The sequence below is a fragment of the Salvia miltiorrhiza genome, chromosome 4, assembly GCF_028751815.1.
Source record: "Salvia miltiorrhiza cultivar Shanhuang (shh) chromosome 4, IMPLAD_Smil_shh, whole genome shotgun sequence".
Lineage (NCBI taxonomy): Eukaryota > Viridiplantae > Streptophyta > Magnoliopsida > Lamiales > Lamiaceae > Salvia > Salvia miltiorrhiza.
In genome coordinates, this window is record NC_080390.1 from 12079880 (window position 1) to 12093094 (window position 13215).

A 13215-nucleotide genomic window follows, 5' to 3' on the forward strand; every position below is an offset into this window, starting at 1 on the left:
CTGGAAATTTTTAACTGTGTTTCCCATTCATATCCAGGAATAAAGTTAGAGACAAATGCTATCATTTGTATGACCGTCCATTTGTATTGCTAAATTAGATGCAATTATGTCCTTTACACTTCTCCAATCTTGTGCAAATTACCAATTAAATAACGCCCTCCCAACATAAAAAAAAATAATGGCCACGGTTCCAAAAATAATATAACATAATACAGCGATCCACTAAAAGTTTTTAAAGGTGGAGGTACATAGAAATTAAAATTAGCCTAGAACACAGAGATTAATTAGTGTAATAGGTTCACATTACATAAAATAATGCCTTAAAGGTCGAAATGGCATACATCATCACAATAATCCATAATAATATAGTAACACTTAGAAGGATGCTTCAAGCTTCACGCCTACAAGATCAGGTGAAAAATCAAATTAATTATAACCAATTTTTAACAAAAAATAATAGGTTATTAACGTATGATACGATTTCAAAAAACCTGCTCGATCTTCACTTGGCCATGGATTAGGAGGATCTTAATGTCGCTCAACACACTATGAGCGTTACACAGATAACACTGTAAAAAAAAACGGGAACGGTAAAGCAACAACTAATTAAATAGGAAAAACAAAAATGGGTGTTGCCTTTCGCAAAATACACATACCTTACTCTCATGCTCAATGAAAACGTTGATGCATCCCCATCCAAACGCATGGCCGCATGGCAACGAGCTTTAGTTGTGCCGAACAAAATAAGATAAAAGTAACTAAAGTGGTGTTTTAAGATTTAAGCATGTGAAGAATGCGTACTTAATGGAATATTTTGTGAAAACAAATTCGCGAGCCGAACCTCAAGGAATGTTCACCAATATCTGCTGTTGGTCCCTCACAAAGTGGGCATATGATGGGTAGCTGAATTGGACCAGGCAAGAAATAATCTTCTCCATCAGTGTCAAAGACATCTTCCCCACCGGAATCGCATATGTCAAATTCGGACACCAGGTTTTCCAGCAGATCCACATACTCTTCAATCGTCATATCGTCTTGGTCCATCATCGTCGACGAAGATAATGAGTTGCAGAACTTTCGTAGGAAAAAGTGGGCAACGATAGTCTTTTTACATAGGTGTGGTTATAATATTAGCATTACATGGACTGCACTATACTATATTCAACTTCCCACGGAATTCACTACAAACTTTGTAAAAGTACTTTATACATTTATTTTCTAATATAAAAATTATGACATCTCTTAAAGTTGTTATATTATTTATTTTATGTTTATTAATTAAAAATATATATATATATAAAAATATAATTTGAAGAATGTTTTATATTTAAAGTTTTCTGCTGAATATATACCACTTCAATATTATTATTATTTAAGTTTTTCACTTCATTAATTATTATTAAATGTATGTTGTGGATTTTTTTTATGAAAAAAATATTGTAATATATTTTCACGACGGTATTCAAAAAAGGCATAATTGATCAAATGAAAAAAATATTGTAATATATTTTGTCGACGGTATTCTCAACTTACTCGGCGGTATTCTCATTTGTCACGACGGTATTCTCAACTTACTCGGCGGTATTCTCATTTGTCACGACGGTATTCTCAACTTACTCGGCGGTATTCTCATTTTTCTCGGCGGTATTCTCAACTTACTCGGCGGTATTCTCATTTTTCTCGACGGTATTCTCAACTTACTCGGCGGTATTCTCATTTTTCTCGACGGTATTCTCAACTTACTCGGCGGTATTCTCATTTGTCACGACGGTATTCTCAACTTACTCGGCGGTATTCTCATTTTTCTCGACGGTATTCTCAACTTACTCGGCGGTATTCTCATTTGTCACGACGGTATTCTCAACTTACTCGGCGGTATTCTCATTTGTCACGACGGTATTCTCAACTTACTCGGCGGTATTCTCATTTTTCTCGACGGTATTCTCAACTTACTCGGCGGTATTCTCATTTTTCTCGACGGTATTCTCAACCTACTCGGCGGTATTTTAAATTACCTGGCGGTATTCTCAATTTCCCGGCGGTATTCTCAAATTCCACTTCAATATCTTTTTATAAGGCAAATGGGGTAACCACTACAAAAAAAAAAAAAAAAAAAAAAACAATACAAGCACAACATACGAGCAGATCACCGAAACCAAGAACGACCTAATTGTTGGCGTCTGGAGATCTTTCGCGTTCACTCCTTCAAGGCATCGATGGCGTTTTGAAAATATCTAACAGTACTTTTTCGAGCCCCTCAGTCGTCAATCCCTTCAAAAAAAATGTCATAAAAATTGTGTATGATTATTAGTAGGCTTGCCCAAAAAAAAAAAAAAAAAATTACTACCTGCATCACATACTCCATATGTCTGGGATCATAATTGTAAGCAGATGGATTTTGAAGAGAAAAACGTGGCGGATTCTGATGAGAAGTAGATGTGTTGCCATACTCATGCACAGAATGTCGATGTGCCATGGACATTGTCGCTTCAGCATGATGTGACGCATCATCGGCCACTGGACCACCATCGTCGAGTTGGACATCATCACAATCTCTAGTCTCTGGTGCAGGCGTGCGACGAGGGGCAGGAGAATGTACACCCTTACGATGTACAACACTACAACTGAAAAACCCCTTCAAATCATCCAAAAAACCCTTCAATGTCCTCTTCATTCGACTCTCCATATCATCGTTATGCCTTCTCATTCAAATCTCCTGTTCTTCTGCCATCCTTCTCAGTCTGATGTCCTGCTCTTCAGCCATCCTTCTCATTCTTATCTCCTGCTCCTCTGATATCCTTCTAATTCGAAGATCATGCTCCTCGCCCATAATTTTGACCACGCCTGCTATATAGTCACGGTCTCGTCCTCGGATCACGTGATCGCTACTACTAGATGATGATGTAGTCGGTGGTGGCCGAGTACGCTTTCCCTTATCTCGAGACCTCGCCGGCCTTTCTTCTCGTCTCCTCGGCAATTCATGCTCGTCAACACGTATATCCTGTGCAGGTCGCGGGGGAAACTGCCTACCCTCCCTCAACGGGTTCGCTGGTCGCTCATAGTGAACACCAATGGGCATGGGCATGACTGACGTAGCGTAATAATAGCTCTTCATCTCATAATCGTCGGGCTGAATCTCAAATTGATGATGCGGCTACAATTTAAAAAGAAGAATTAAAAAAAAATGTACAAGATAATATATATAAAGATAATGATATGAAAAAGTAACTACCTCTTGCTCAAATAGGGGGCATAAATCCGCCACATTGGGCCTACTTCGAAACTTCCACCTCAAACATCTGGGAAGTGCACAGCCCTCGACGTATGTACCAACTGTAGAACCCAACTCAGGTATAATCTCAAGGGACCATACATGTAAAGCCCAAACCGGCCCGTATAATTTATACTGGTTGTTTGTAGAACAGTTATACGCATACTGACATAATATCTGATACGTATAAGCTCCCCACGGAAATTGGTTAAATGCATCAACATCATCCACCAAAGCCCAAACCCAATCAGCCACCTTCTTATCACGCTCGTACCCTAGTAGCATGCCATACAGTACTATCACATGGGCCACACGTAATAGTAAACTCCCATCAGGATCACCAACTATGTCATAATTCTGAAAAAGGTCAATAACATTCTCCACATTTAAAGTCCTCCGGCCACAACAAATTTTTACAAACACTTCGACATTCCGAAGATTGTGCTCTGCCCTCACATCAAAGTCACTTTGTCCGAAATTCAACCCTGTTACAAGAGCATAATGCATCTCCGAGAAGTGTAACCTGCTCCCGTTAATGTAAAACCACAAGCCATTATCATTTGACCGGATTTGGCGCGAAACAACATGGTGAAGAGCCATACCACACTTTGCCCCCGGATTCCAATCTAATAAGTCTCCAAAACAACCACCTAAAAACTTGTCTACCAATGCTTGACCGCCTTTCCCATACAATACCTCTTTAACCACTTTCAAGTCTTTAATCCGATAATATGTCCCAACATGTGAAGTGACATTAATTGTACTTGGCCTCAAATAAATCGGATCCTCCTATAATTGTAAAAAAATTATTAACACACATAAATTGTTTTTAGGTGTCCGACAACTGTGAAACACAAATTTATAACATAAATTGTTATTTCAATGATTATTTTGTAGAAAAAAAAGGGAATATAATCATGTCACAACTGACTTCCTATAACTACGAATATTTCTTTGAACTGCATAGTATTATTAATCACGTTCAAATAATTTACATTAAATTAAATCAGGTGATGAAATATTTTTCAATCTACATGTACAAATATAAAAAACTTGTAGTTGAATATTATTAAGCTTCAAAATGACTCATAGGAAAATCATTAATTGGAGAACTATTATCCATTTTATTTAAATAAAATAATCGCATAAATATGATTTAAATATTTATTCACAGACTATATTAAACTATAGTTATACTATATATAAATAAATAGTTTTGTACATCTTAGAATATTATATGATCCATAATGATACTCATTATCATCTATACTTGCTTTTCATATTTCATAATTTATATAGTTATACACATTATCAATTAAATCAATTAATTGCTATTTCAAAAATTGAAATTTCGAATGTTTTCACATTCATATTTTTATTGACATCATTTATGTTTGTATTTACTTTTATATAAATATATATATATATATATATATATATATATATATATATATAGGGGGCGGTTATTCAATAAACCACCCTTATTTTAAGAATTACGAACCAGCAAAAATGCATGAATTTTATGTATAACACGCATGAATAAACTGTATAAAGGCATGAATTGCGAAAAATAATTTTTTGCTACCTTTGGGATTCGAACTCAGGACCATGAATTTATCCAACAAGGTGATGAATCAACCGTAGATCTTGATGATCTAAGGGCTGAAAATGGTTCCTAATTTATATTTTAAGAAGCGTTCTTATTTTAGCCTTCCCCTATATATATATATATATATATATATATATATATATATATATGTATATTATGTTTAATAGTTAAATCTTTTTATAATTTTAATTCTTTTTTCAACATTTTTATATTTATTATATTTTGTTTCTATTTAATATTTAAATTTATTTATTCAAATAGATCATTTAATTTCAACTATAATATTATGGGGTAATTCATTCATTTCGAAATCTACATGTCATCCAAATCAATTAAAAGGTTGAGGCATTATTATATTGTGAAAAATAAAAACAATTGTCACACAAATTGTTTTAACACTTCCATCAGGAAAAGTCATCAAACCCAAAACAATAATTGGAAGAAACCCATAATTACCCATAATTAATGTGGCGGTGAGAACCGCTTGGTTATGAGATGACACAACACAATTCATCTCGCAATTTGTAGACACGTAGCCAATATCTCATAAAACCAACTGATTACTAAAATTCTAATTTAGTGAATATAAAACACCATTTCTAGGAATTAAGAGAAACAGAACGACCATACTGTGAGATACGTGCCTACTACAGTTATCAAACCAAAAACAAGAAAACAAAAAAATTGAGGACTAATCTCCAAAATAATGTTTTAAACCGCGAGTCCTTCTGTGTTAAAAATAATTATAATAACGACCGACTAAGAATAAAACAAAGTACCTGAGATGTTGAAGGTGAACTAGACATGTAAATTGATGCCTAACAAAACAGACGGCAGAACCACAGTAGAACCTTTGGCTGTGAATACAGCACCGGCTTTCTTTTGAGTATATTTTCGATAGGAAGGAGTATTAATAATTCCTAGATGTACACGATATCCCATGCATCTTCAAATGTCATTGTGAAAAATATTTTGTCTCGGACCCGATCAACTGCACATGATCTGTGAAAAGGACATCACACATGTTATGATAGTGACCTCACATAGTAGCGGATGTCAAATCCTGTATGTTTGGCTTTGGCTGCATTTGCCAGCAGATTCCTGTCTCCGGATTTTAGAAATTTATCAACAACATTAATTTTTGTTTGGGCTACAATCCCAACATAGTTTGGGATTAAATGAAATTCACATATATTTCATCACGAACAAGGTTTCCATTAATGTACTATTTTAATTTATTTTTATCGTATGCCCAAAGTTTTGATATCCAAAAATTGTTAAACAAATCTATATATTATATAAAGAACCATTTTGACAGCATTTATTAACCATCATTTATTTAACAGAATATTCCCTACATCTAACGGCAGTTTATTGAGAATATATATATATATATATATTGATATTTAACGACAATATCAAGATAAGTCATTTAACTTACATTCACCCACTAACCCACCTTATTATTCAAATTTTAAAAATTCACCACGTGTCCATCAATCTATATCCATCCATTACATTAAAATACACATCCAAATAAACAAAATAACAAGTATTCTATTTCTACTCACTTTGCACCACTTTTATGTATCTTAAATTTAAGTTCCTAACTAGATTTTTAATATAGTATAAAAGTCATTAAAAATAAATAGAAAATGGATAGGCTATTAACATTCTAAAATATTTTATTGAGTAATTGATATTTTATTTTTTAAATCATATTTTATATTCATTTTTATTTTTATTATGTCTAATATATATATATATATATAATATCATTTAATATATATATATTATATATATATAATATCATTTAATATCTTCAAGTGTCCTATTACAAATTAAGCGAATTAGCATTAGCAAATACGAATAAGATGAACGTGGCCGAATTTAAATGTTTCTTGACAATTACATTAAAAAACAAGTATAATAACAAAAATAATGTATATCTATATATATATATATTTTTAAAACTCAACATTTGGAAGGGGGCTTCAGCACCCCGTAGCCCTCCCTAGATCGGAAGCTTCATCATTCAAAAATTCGATTAGAGATAATGTAATTAAAAAGTTGGATTTTTCCAAAAAATTTCAGATATCAACATCCTTCGCGCGAATAGGAAAAATTCTTGCAGTGTAAACCTTAAAACGATTTACTAAATTTACCGTGTTAAGAAACAAAATATTTGCAAAGAGTGTACGTTAGATCAAATCAAAAGATCTCACATATCTCGCATCAACTAAATACTTGAGAGAATACACAAACCCTACCGCCGCTTCAGTAGTATCTGCTCATCCAAACTTAAGATGTCCAGAATCTCCCGTCCACACCCACGCCGTCCGACCATGCCTTACCGTTCTACTACCAGAAACGGTAGCATCTTCGCACTCATCGATGAGTACGAAGATGACGATGCTCCTCCCCAGTCGGTGGCCATGGAAAATCAGGAAAACATACCCCCCATGGCGCCAGTGCCTGTCGTGGACGTTGAAGACTCTAGCTCGGGGGAAGCCGAACATGGACAAGGGAAAAAGAAAAAGTTGAAGACGTTGGGCGAAAGCAGTGAACAACCTGAAAATGTGGCATATTTGAAGTGTATAGTGTGCTTGGGGGCTACGTCAGATGGAGAAAGTCACAATCCCCAGTAAGAGTTTTTGTGATATGCCTTCTAACTTAATGGGTGCATGCTTGTATGTTTCTTATTTGTTATCCTTTGGAAAAAAAAAAACTATGTCTCTTCGGCCATTGTTCATTCTGCAAACATTTCGTATTCCATACCCATATTACGTGACGAACAAAGTTTCAGATAACATTTCGTAGGTAGTGTATTAGGGCTTGGATGCATGTTACTCCGCCGACATGTGTGAGTTTTTTTTTTCTTGACGAATCCGTGTCTGACTGTCTACAACACCGTGAATGATTTCGCAGTATGTTAAGCTGTGGGCACATCTTCGGGGAGAAGTGCATAAAAAAATGGATGAAAGGAATGCCTTCGATTGTAAGACGCATCTAAACTAACACTGAAACCCTACTGCCTTCACGGAATTTGCATATGCTTAATTTTTTAACTTTGCTGTTATGATACACAGTGTCCTACATGTAAGAAAGATGTTTATCCTGCTGATGTGAAGAGAGTTTACCCAACCTCAGCAAGGGATGAATTGGTAATAACATATAATCGATTATTGTTCTCTATTTCAACGCGCGGTCGGCCACAAATTTGAATCGTTCTTTTTTCCATGTAGCTGGAGGATGCTCTTCAACGCGCAGATGATGTGGACGCCTACAAAGCACGCACCGATGCCAGAATTGAAAACCTGGTGGAGGTATTATGTCTTTGCTATTTGGTATTGCTTAAGATACCCTAATGTTACACTGTAGACGTTGCTGGATACGAATTATATATTTTTCAATTATTATTTTATAGGTGAACAACATGCTTGTCAACACTGTTAAACGCCTCTCCGATGAACTCTACGAGTGCACCCGCCGCGGTGCGAGGGCGTAGGTGGTGAACTTGGTATCGATCTTTTTGGTAAGCAAAACAAGGGTGGATTTAATACATTTAAATGATTCAAGTTGTTCCATTTTTTGACACGATACAAACTAACACGTATGTCATTAAACAATTTCAGGATATGATGGTGGTGCACTATTAAATCAAAGGAATTGACGTAGTGATTGCTTGCAGATTTCCAAAGATCCATTTTGACATCAATTATGTAGGGCTATTGAAGGTCTTTAATTGAGTTCGGAAATCTGTAATGTCTGAAAAAACATTCAATCACTCGACTCGTATATGCGTTTTGTATTATTAGCTAAAGCAAACACTGTCAATTTGAAATTTGATCCTTTCCGTTACATTGATCTGTTTTTCATGTGTTTATATTGTCGATTTAATTTGTAGTTATTTTTTTGCGTTTTCATAACGTATATCACTTCGAAAAAATTGGAATATTGCTACAGCTCTACAGAATATCTCGCCGATGAAGTTCGTGAAGCCCCTATTTCGAAGGCCCATAAAAAATGCAAATATGCCCAAATGAACATATATTCCGCGTCAAACAAAAAGGGTGATTATATTGATATCCCAATTTTTTGAAAAATTTGGGGCTGTTATGATAATCTGTACAAATTAGTAAAAGTTTGTTTTTTTTAACAGAACTCATACATAATAAAACATTAGTAAAAAAACTTGTTACTCGTATATTTTCCTGCCTTTACAGAACTCGGTCAAAGCAAGGTTTACAGCCTTAGAATCAAAGGCCCAAAACAGATGAATTAGGCCCAAATGAAAGTAAAATGGGCCCGAGATGTGAATAGGTGCTGAGAAAAATCTCAAATATTTGGAATGGCACATACAAGCGATAATTGAATAAAATATATATCATATTTCATCCAAGTCAAAGTTGTGAAACACCAATTCCCCGCTAATCAAATTACAACCTAAAAAATTACCATTGAGCAAACATCAACACATACTCCTAACATTAAAAAATCAGTACACAAACAGAAGTTTACAACCCATTGAAGTCTTAATGTTGTCAGTGCTTAAGAACTATCCAAACAAAACACAATTTCTATAAACAAAGTGTCACCTCCATTGAGAAAAGCAAAACAGCGAAATCAGAGCAAATTAGCAGAAGCATGTAGGATTGATATTTTCAAGAGCTAGTCCACAGAGAAGCGATCCGTGTCGTCCACAAATTCTTCATTGTTAGCTTGCGTACCACAGAATTGGGAACCACTCTGTTCATCCAAGTGAGCACTTTCTGCACATTCGAAACAACAAAAATTAATACACCAGGCTAATCATTTCATTGTTAATAATGTGTCAAAGACTTAGCTTCAACTACATCAATATTCTTCGATCTCTGATTACCTTCCAAGCCACGAACCGCCCAATACTTGCTAAACATCTTGCGCCGATGCCGACCCTTCTTCTTTGAAATTGGGTTTTTAATAGGCCGATGCAAAGGCTCCTTAAAGCTTTTATTTGGTCCTCCAGAATGCCCTACACTGTTTAAATCATTTCTCAACTTTTGCATAGCATCTTCCATGTTCGTGATATACTCATCCATTGCACTCCTACAGATAGCATCATTTTTGCAATCCACCAACATGTCGTACACACGTTTCGTGTTGTGGTTCACGAAAAGCATGTTATTGAAGGTGTTCGATCCTGTATCATCACTTTCATGACGAATTAGAGCTATTCGATCCTTCGCATCCTTCCTCCATCTTTTCATCAACATTTCATCCGGAACACTATCCATGTTCAAATGAAAGTATACTCGAAACATGTGGCGGCACATAATCCCCTCAGTCTCCCACATATGGCAGGAACACCTAGCCATTTTAGTAGCTTGATTGAACCTCACCGTCCGGCAGCCTGTAAATGCCGATCTCGAACAAACTTTGAAGACCAACTCATCATCATTCATATCAAGGGGTTCATGTGTCATTTTAACAGACACTGAATGCAATAACTCGTACTCAAAAGACTTGAAAATGTTTCTAGTGCACAATTCGCCAACTTGGATTAAGATGCATGTTTGTTCAACAAACATCCCCGGCATGCCTCGACATAATGTGTCCTCCTCAAACTCAGTTTGACGCCACGTTTTCAAAATAGTTTCAAAACCTATCACAAAGTCGTGTACAGTAGAGGTAGAGTTGCACAACTCCTTGATGACTTTGTTTGTAACTTCGCTACGCGATGTCGCATGTAACCCACCGGAAAATTTGTGACGCGTGAAGGCGGAAGACCAACGCTTTCTTAAATGATACATGGTCGAAAACCATCTATTCTCCGACAAATTGTTCTCCACAATCATACTAACCCAAGTCGACTCAAATTCTTCCTCGCTTTCACAGCCATTCATGCACTGATACCACAAATTCTTGAAACGCTTATCGTGGTTTAGCTTGCCAAATTGCTTTGCGGCATTTTTGTTAATATGCCATTGACAGAGCCTATGGGACGCTTCGCGGAATGAGAGGTCAAGACCATTCATGAGAGCTTGGTCTTGGTCAGAGAATATTAGATCCGGCTCTTTCTGATACATGGACTCGAGGAATGTGTTAAACAACCATGAGTAAGACTCGGTTTTCTCATTCGACAAAAATGCAATTGCAAATATGACGTTCGTCCGGTGATGGTTTATACCAACTATAGGAACACATATCAAGTCGTACTTGTTAGTCTTGTATGTAGCATCGACGGACATAACGTCCCCAAAATGGCGGTAATCTATTAAGCACCTAGAATCACGAAAGAATAAGTTTTTCAACCGACCATCTTTACCAACCTTTACCTTCCAATAAAATGATGGGTCACTCCGACCTTTTTCTGTGAAAAACTCCAATAACCGATTCACGTCTGAGTTTGCTACTTTTGACAAATTTCTCGCCTCACGATTCAGCTCGTTATACACATCCGTGCGTGTAAAGCCTATATTTGCCCGACTTCCTGCTTCCTTCTCTAAAAATCGGTAAGCACGACTTACACCAATGCCACTTGACTTCATACCTATAAGTAGACTCTTCTGAGACTCTCGGATATTGCGGGCTGAGCGCAATAGATAACTCGCATCTGGCTCTAGCAATTGATGGTTATGTTGCTTCTCAAATAACGTCACTATCCATGGAGCCTCAACATTAGTCCTTCCAACCCGTAACCTTGCGCCACAGTTGGTTCTATATGTCTGTTTCTTAAATGCAGCCACTCTACCATTAGAGCACTTCTTATCAGTCAATCCCGCACACGAACAGACAAAAACCTTCGAACAAGCAATTTCAGTTCTTGTAAAATATGCTTGAGTGCTTCTTCTTGCTGAAAACCCCATCAATCCTCCATAGTCACAATACGCCTCAAAAACCTCATCCAATGTATCAAAAACAGATCCCACACTAAGCATACATTCTGACTTATTCCTCAATACATCAACGGAATTGGTTGTTGCGTCACTCCTTTCTTGTTCAAAAAATTTTGTACTAGTGTTTCGTGTACTACTGTCACCTTCTTCCAAGACTTCATTTACATATATGCTCTTGTCCGAATGGTAATCTTCTTTAGAAGACACCTCCGTCTCTGCACCGGATACACTAAAGCCAAATTCTCCCAGATTACCTCTGCCACTCAAGGAATCAGAAGCTACATCACTCACATAAGATATGTTCAAATCTATCCTCATTTTGAATCAGCTCAATGAACATGTATCTGTAATTGAACAATATTATAAGTACAAGGCTGAAAATAATTGCACCAACATAGGAAACATAGAAACATACTGTCGTCAATCCAAAACCTAAACATGTCACTAGTTACCACATTGCTTTATTATAAATTCACAAAACTCAAATCACAAATTAATACAAAAAAAAGATCCACGACAAAGCTAAAAATAACATCAAATTTTTTAAAATAAAATAATAAAACATTTGCCTAAATTTTCGTTTAAGAGAAGATGGGGACAAAATAACCAAACAAATAAAATAGGGTCCAACGCCAACCATATCCAAAGAAAGAACACTAAAAAATACTAAAATCCATGTTAATGACCTAATAGCTCAAAAAACTCTCAAGTAAAAAGGGAAAAACTAAAGATCCACTACCATCAGTACCTGATGGTAGAAAAATTTCTTGACCACTTCAGCTTAAGATACTCTTCAGGCCACCGCTCCCGGAACCACGACGCAGACCGACAATGGTATATTATACACACATTTTGAATACTCCCAACGGAATACAGACTAGCGTATGTAAGGGGCCAAGAAAGAGTGCTATTGGAAAAAATTATCTCGCAAAATAGAAGTAAAGGTTAAACACGTTTAAAAAATAAAGAAAACTCTAATACCTTTCAAAAAAATTACAGTGTGAGGTAGGGCGGGAATTAAATAAATAATAAATACAATAAATAACTTTATACTATTGCAGGTCCTCCTAAAATAATATTATTCCAAAAAGTTTCTTCTGAGGTAGGACACAGGAGTATTACGACACTAGTTTCAAAAAAATAAAGGTTGAAAGTCACGACAATCTATTACACAATGGTTAATGCAAATACATATCGGACATGCACAGATATCAATTACTCACGACACGTCATCGCCAAAATCAAGGTAATTGGAAACGGTTTAGGGGTATTAGATATTAGGTAGGGTGGTTTGAAATAGAGGACACGTGTAAGGATCGCAACGACAGTGTGCAATGCACACTGTGCAGGGTACAATCTACCCTAATTATAACACTTTTTCATCTTTTCACCATTCCCAATATTAATTATAACACATTTTTCTCCACTATCAATACACTTTACCACTTTTCCTTAAA

The 13215-nt window shown here is 36.0% G+C and overlaps 2 protein-coding genes across 2 annotated transcripts; both read right to left on the reverse strand.

The window, feature by feature from the left end:
- Positions 1–197: 197 nt before the first annotated feature.
- On the reverse strand, positions 198–1205 carry LOC131022752 (uncharacterized). The gene is made up of 4 exons (XM_057952274.1): positions 842–1205; positions 657–723; positions 492–569; positions 198–401 (listed from the first exon to the last, which is right to left on the reverse strand). Exons 1-4 carry the CDS (start codon positions 1045–1047, stop codon positions 396–398), a joined length of 357 nt encoding a protein of 118 aa, XP_057808257.1. The 5' UTR covers positions 1048–1205; the 3' UTR covers positions 198–395.
- An 8346-nt stretch (positions 1206–9551) lies between these two features.
- On the reverse strand, positions 9552–12076 carry LOC131023006 (protein FAR1-RELATED SEQUENCE 5-like). The gene is made up of 2 exons (XM_057952544.1): positions 9763–12076; positions 9552–9652 (listed from the first exon to the last, which is right to left on the reverse strand). Exons 1-2 carry the CDS (start codon positions 12074–12076, stop codon positions 9552–9554), a joined length of 2415 nt encoding a protein of 804 aa, XP_057808527.1.
- Positions 12077–13215: the final 1139 nt, after the last annotated feature.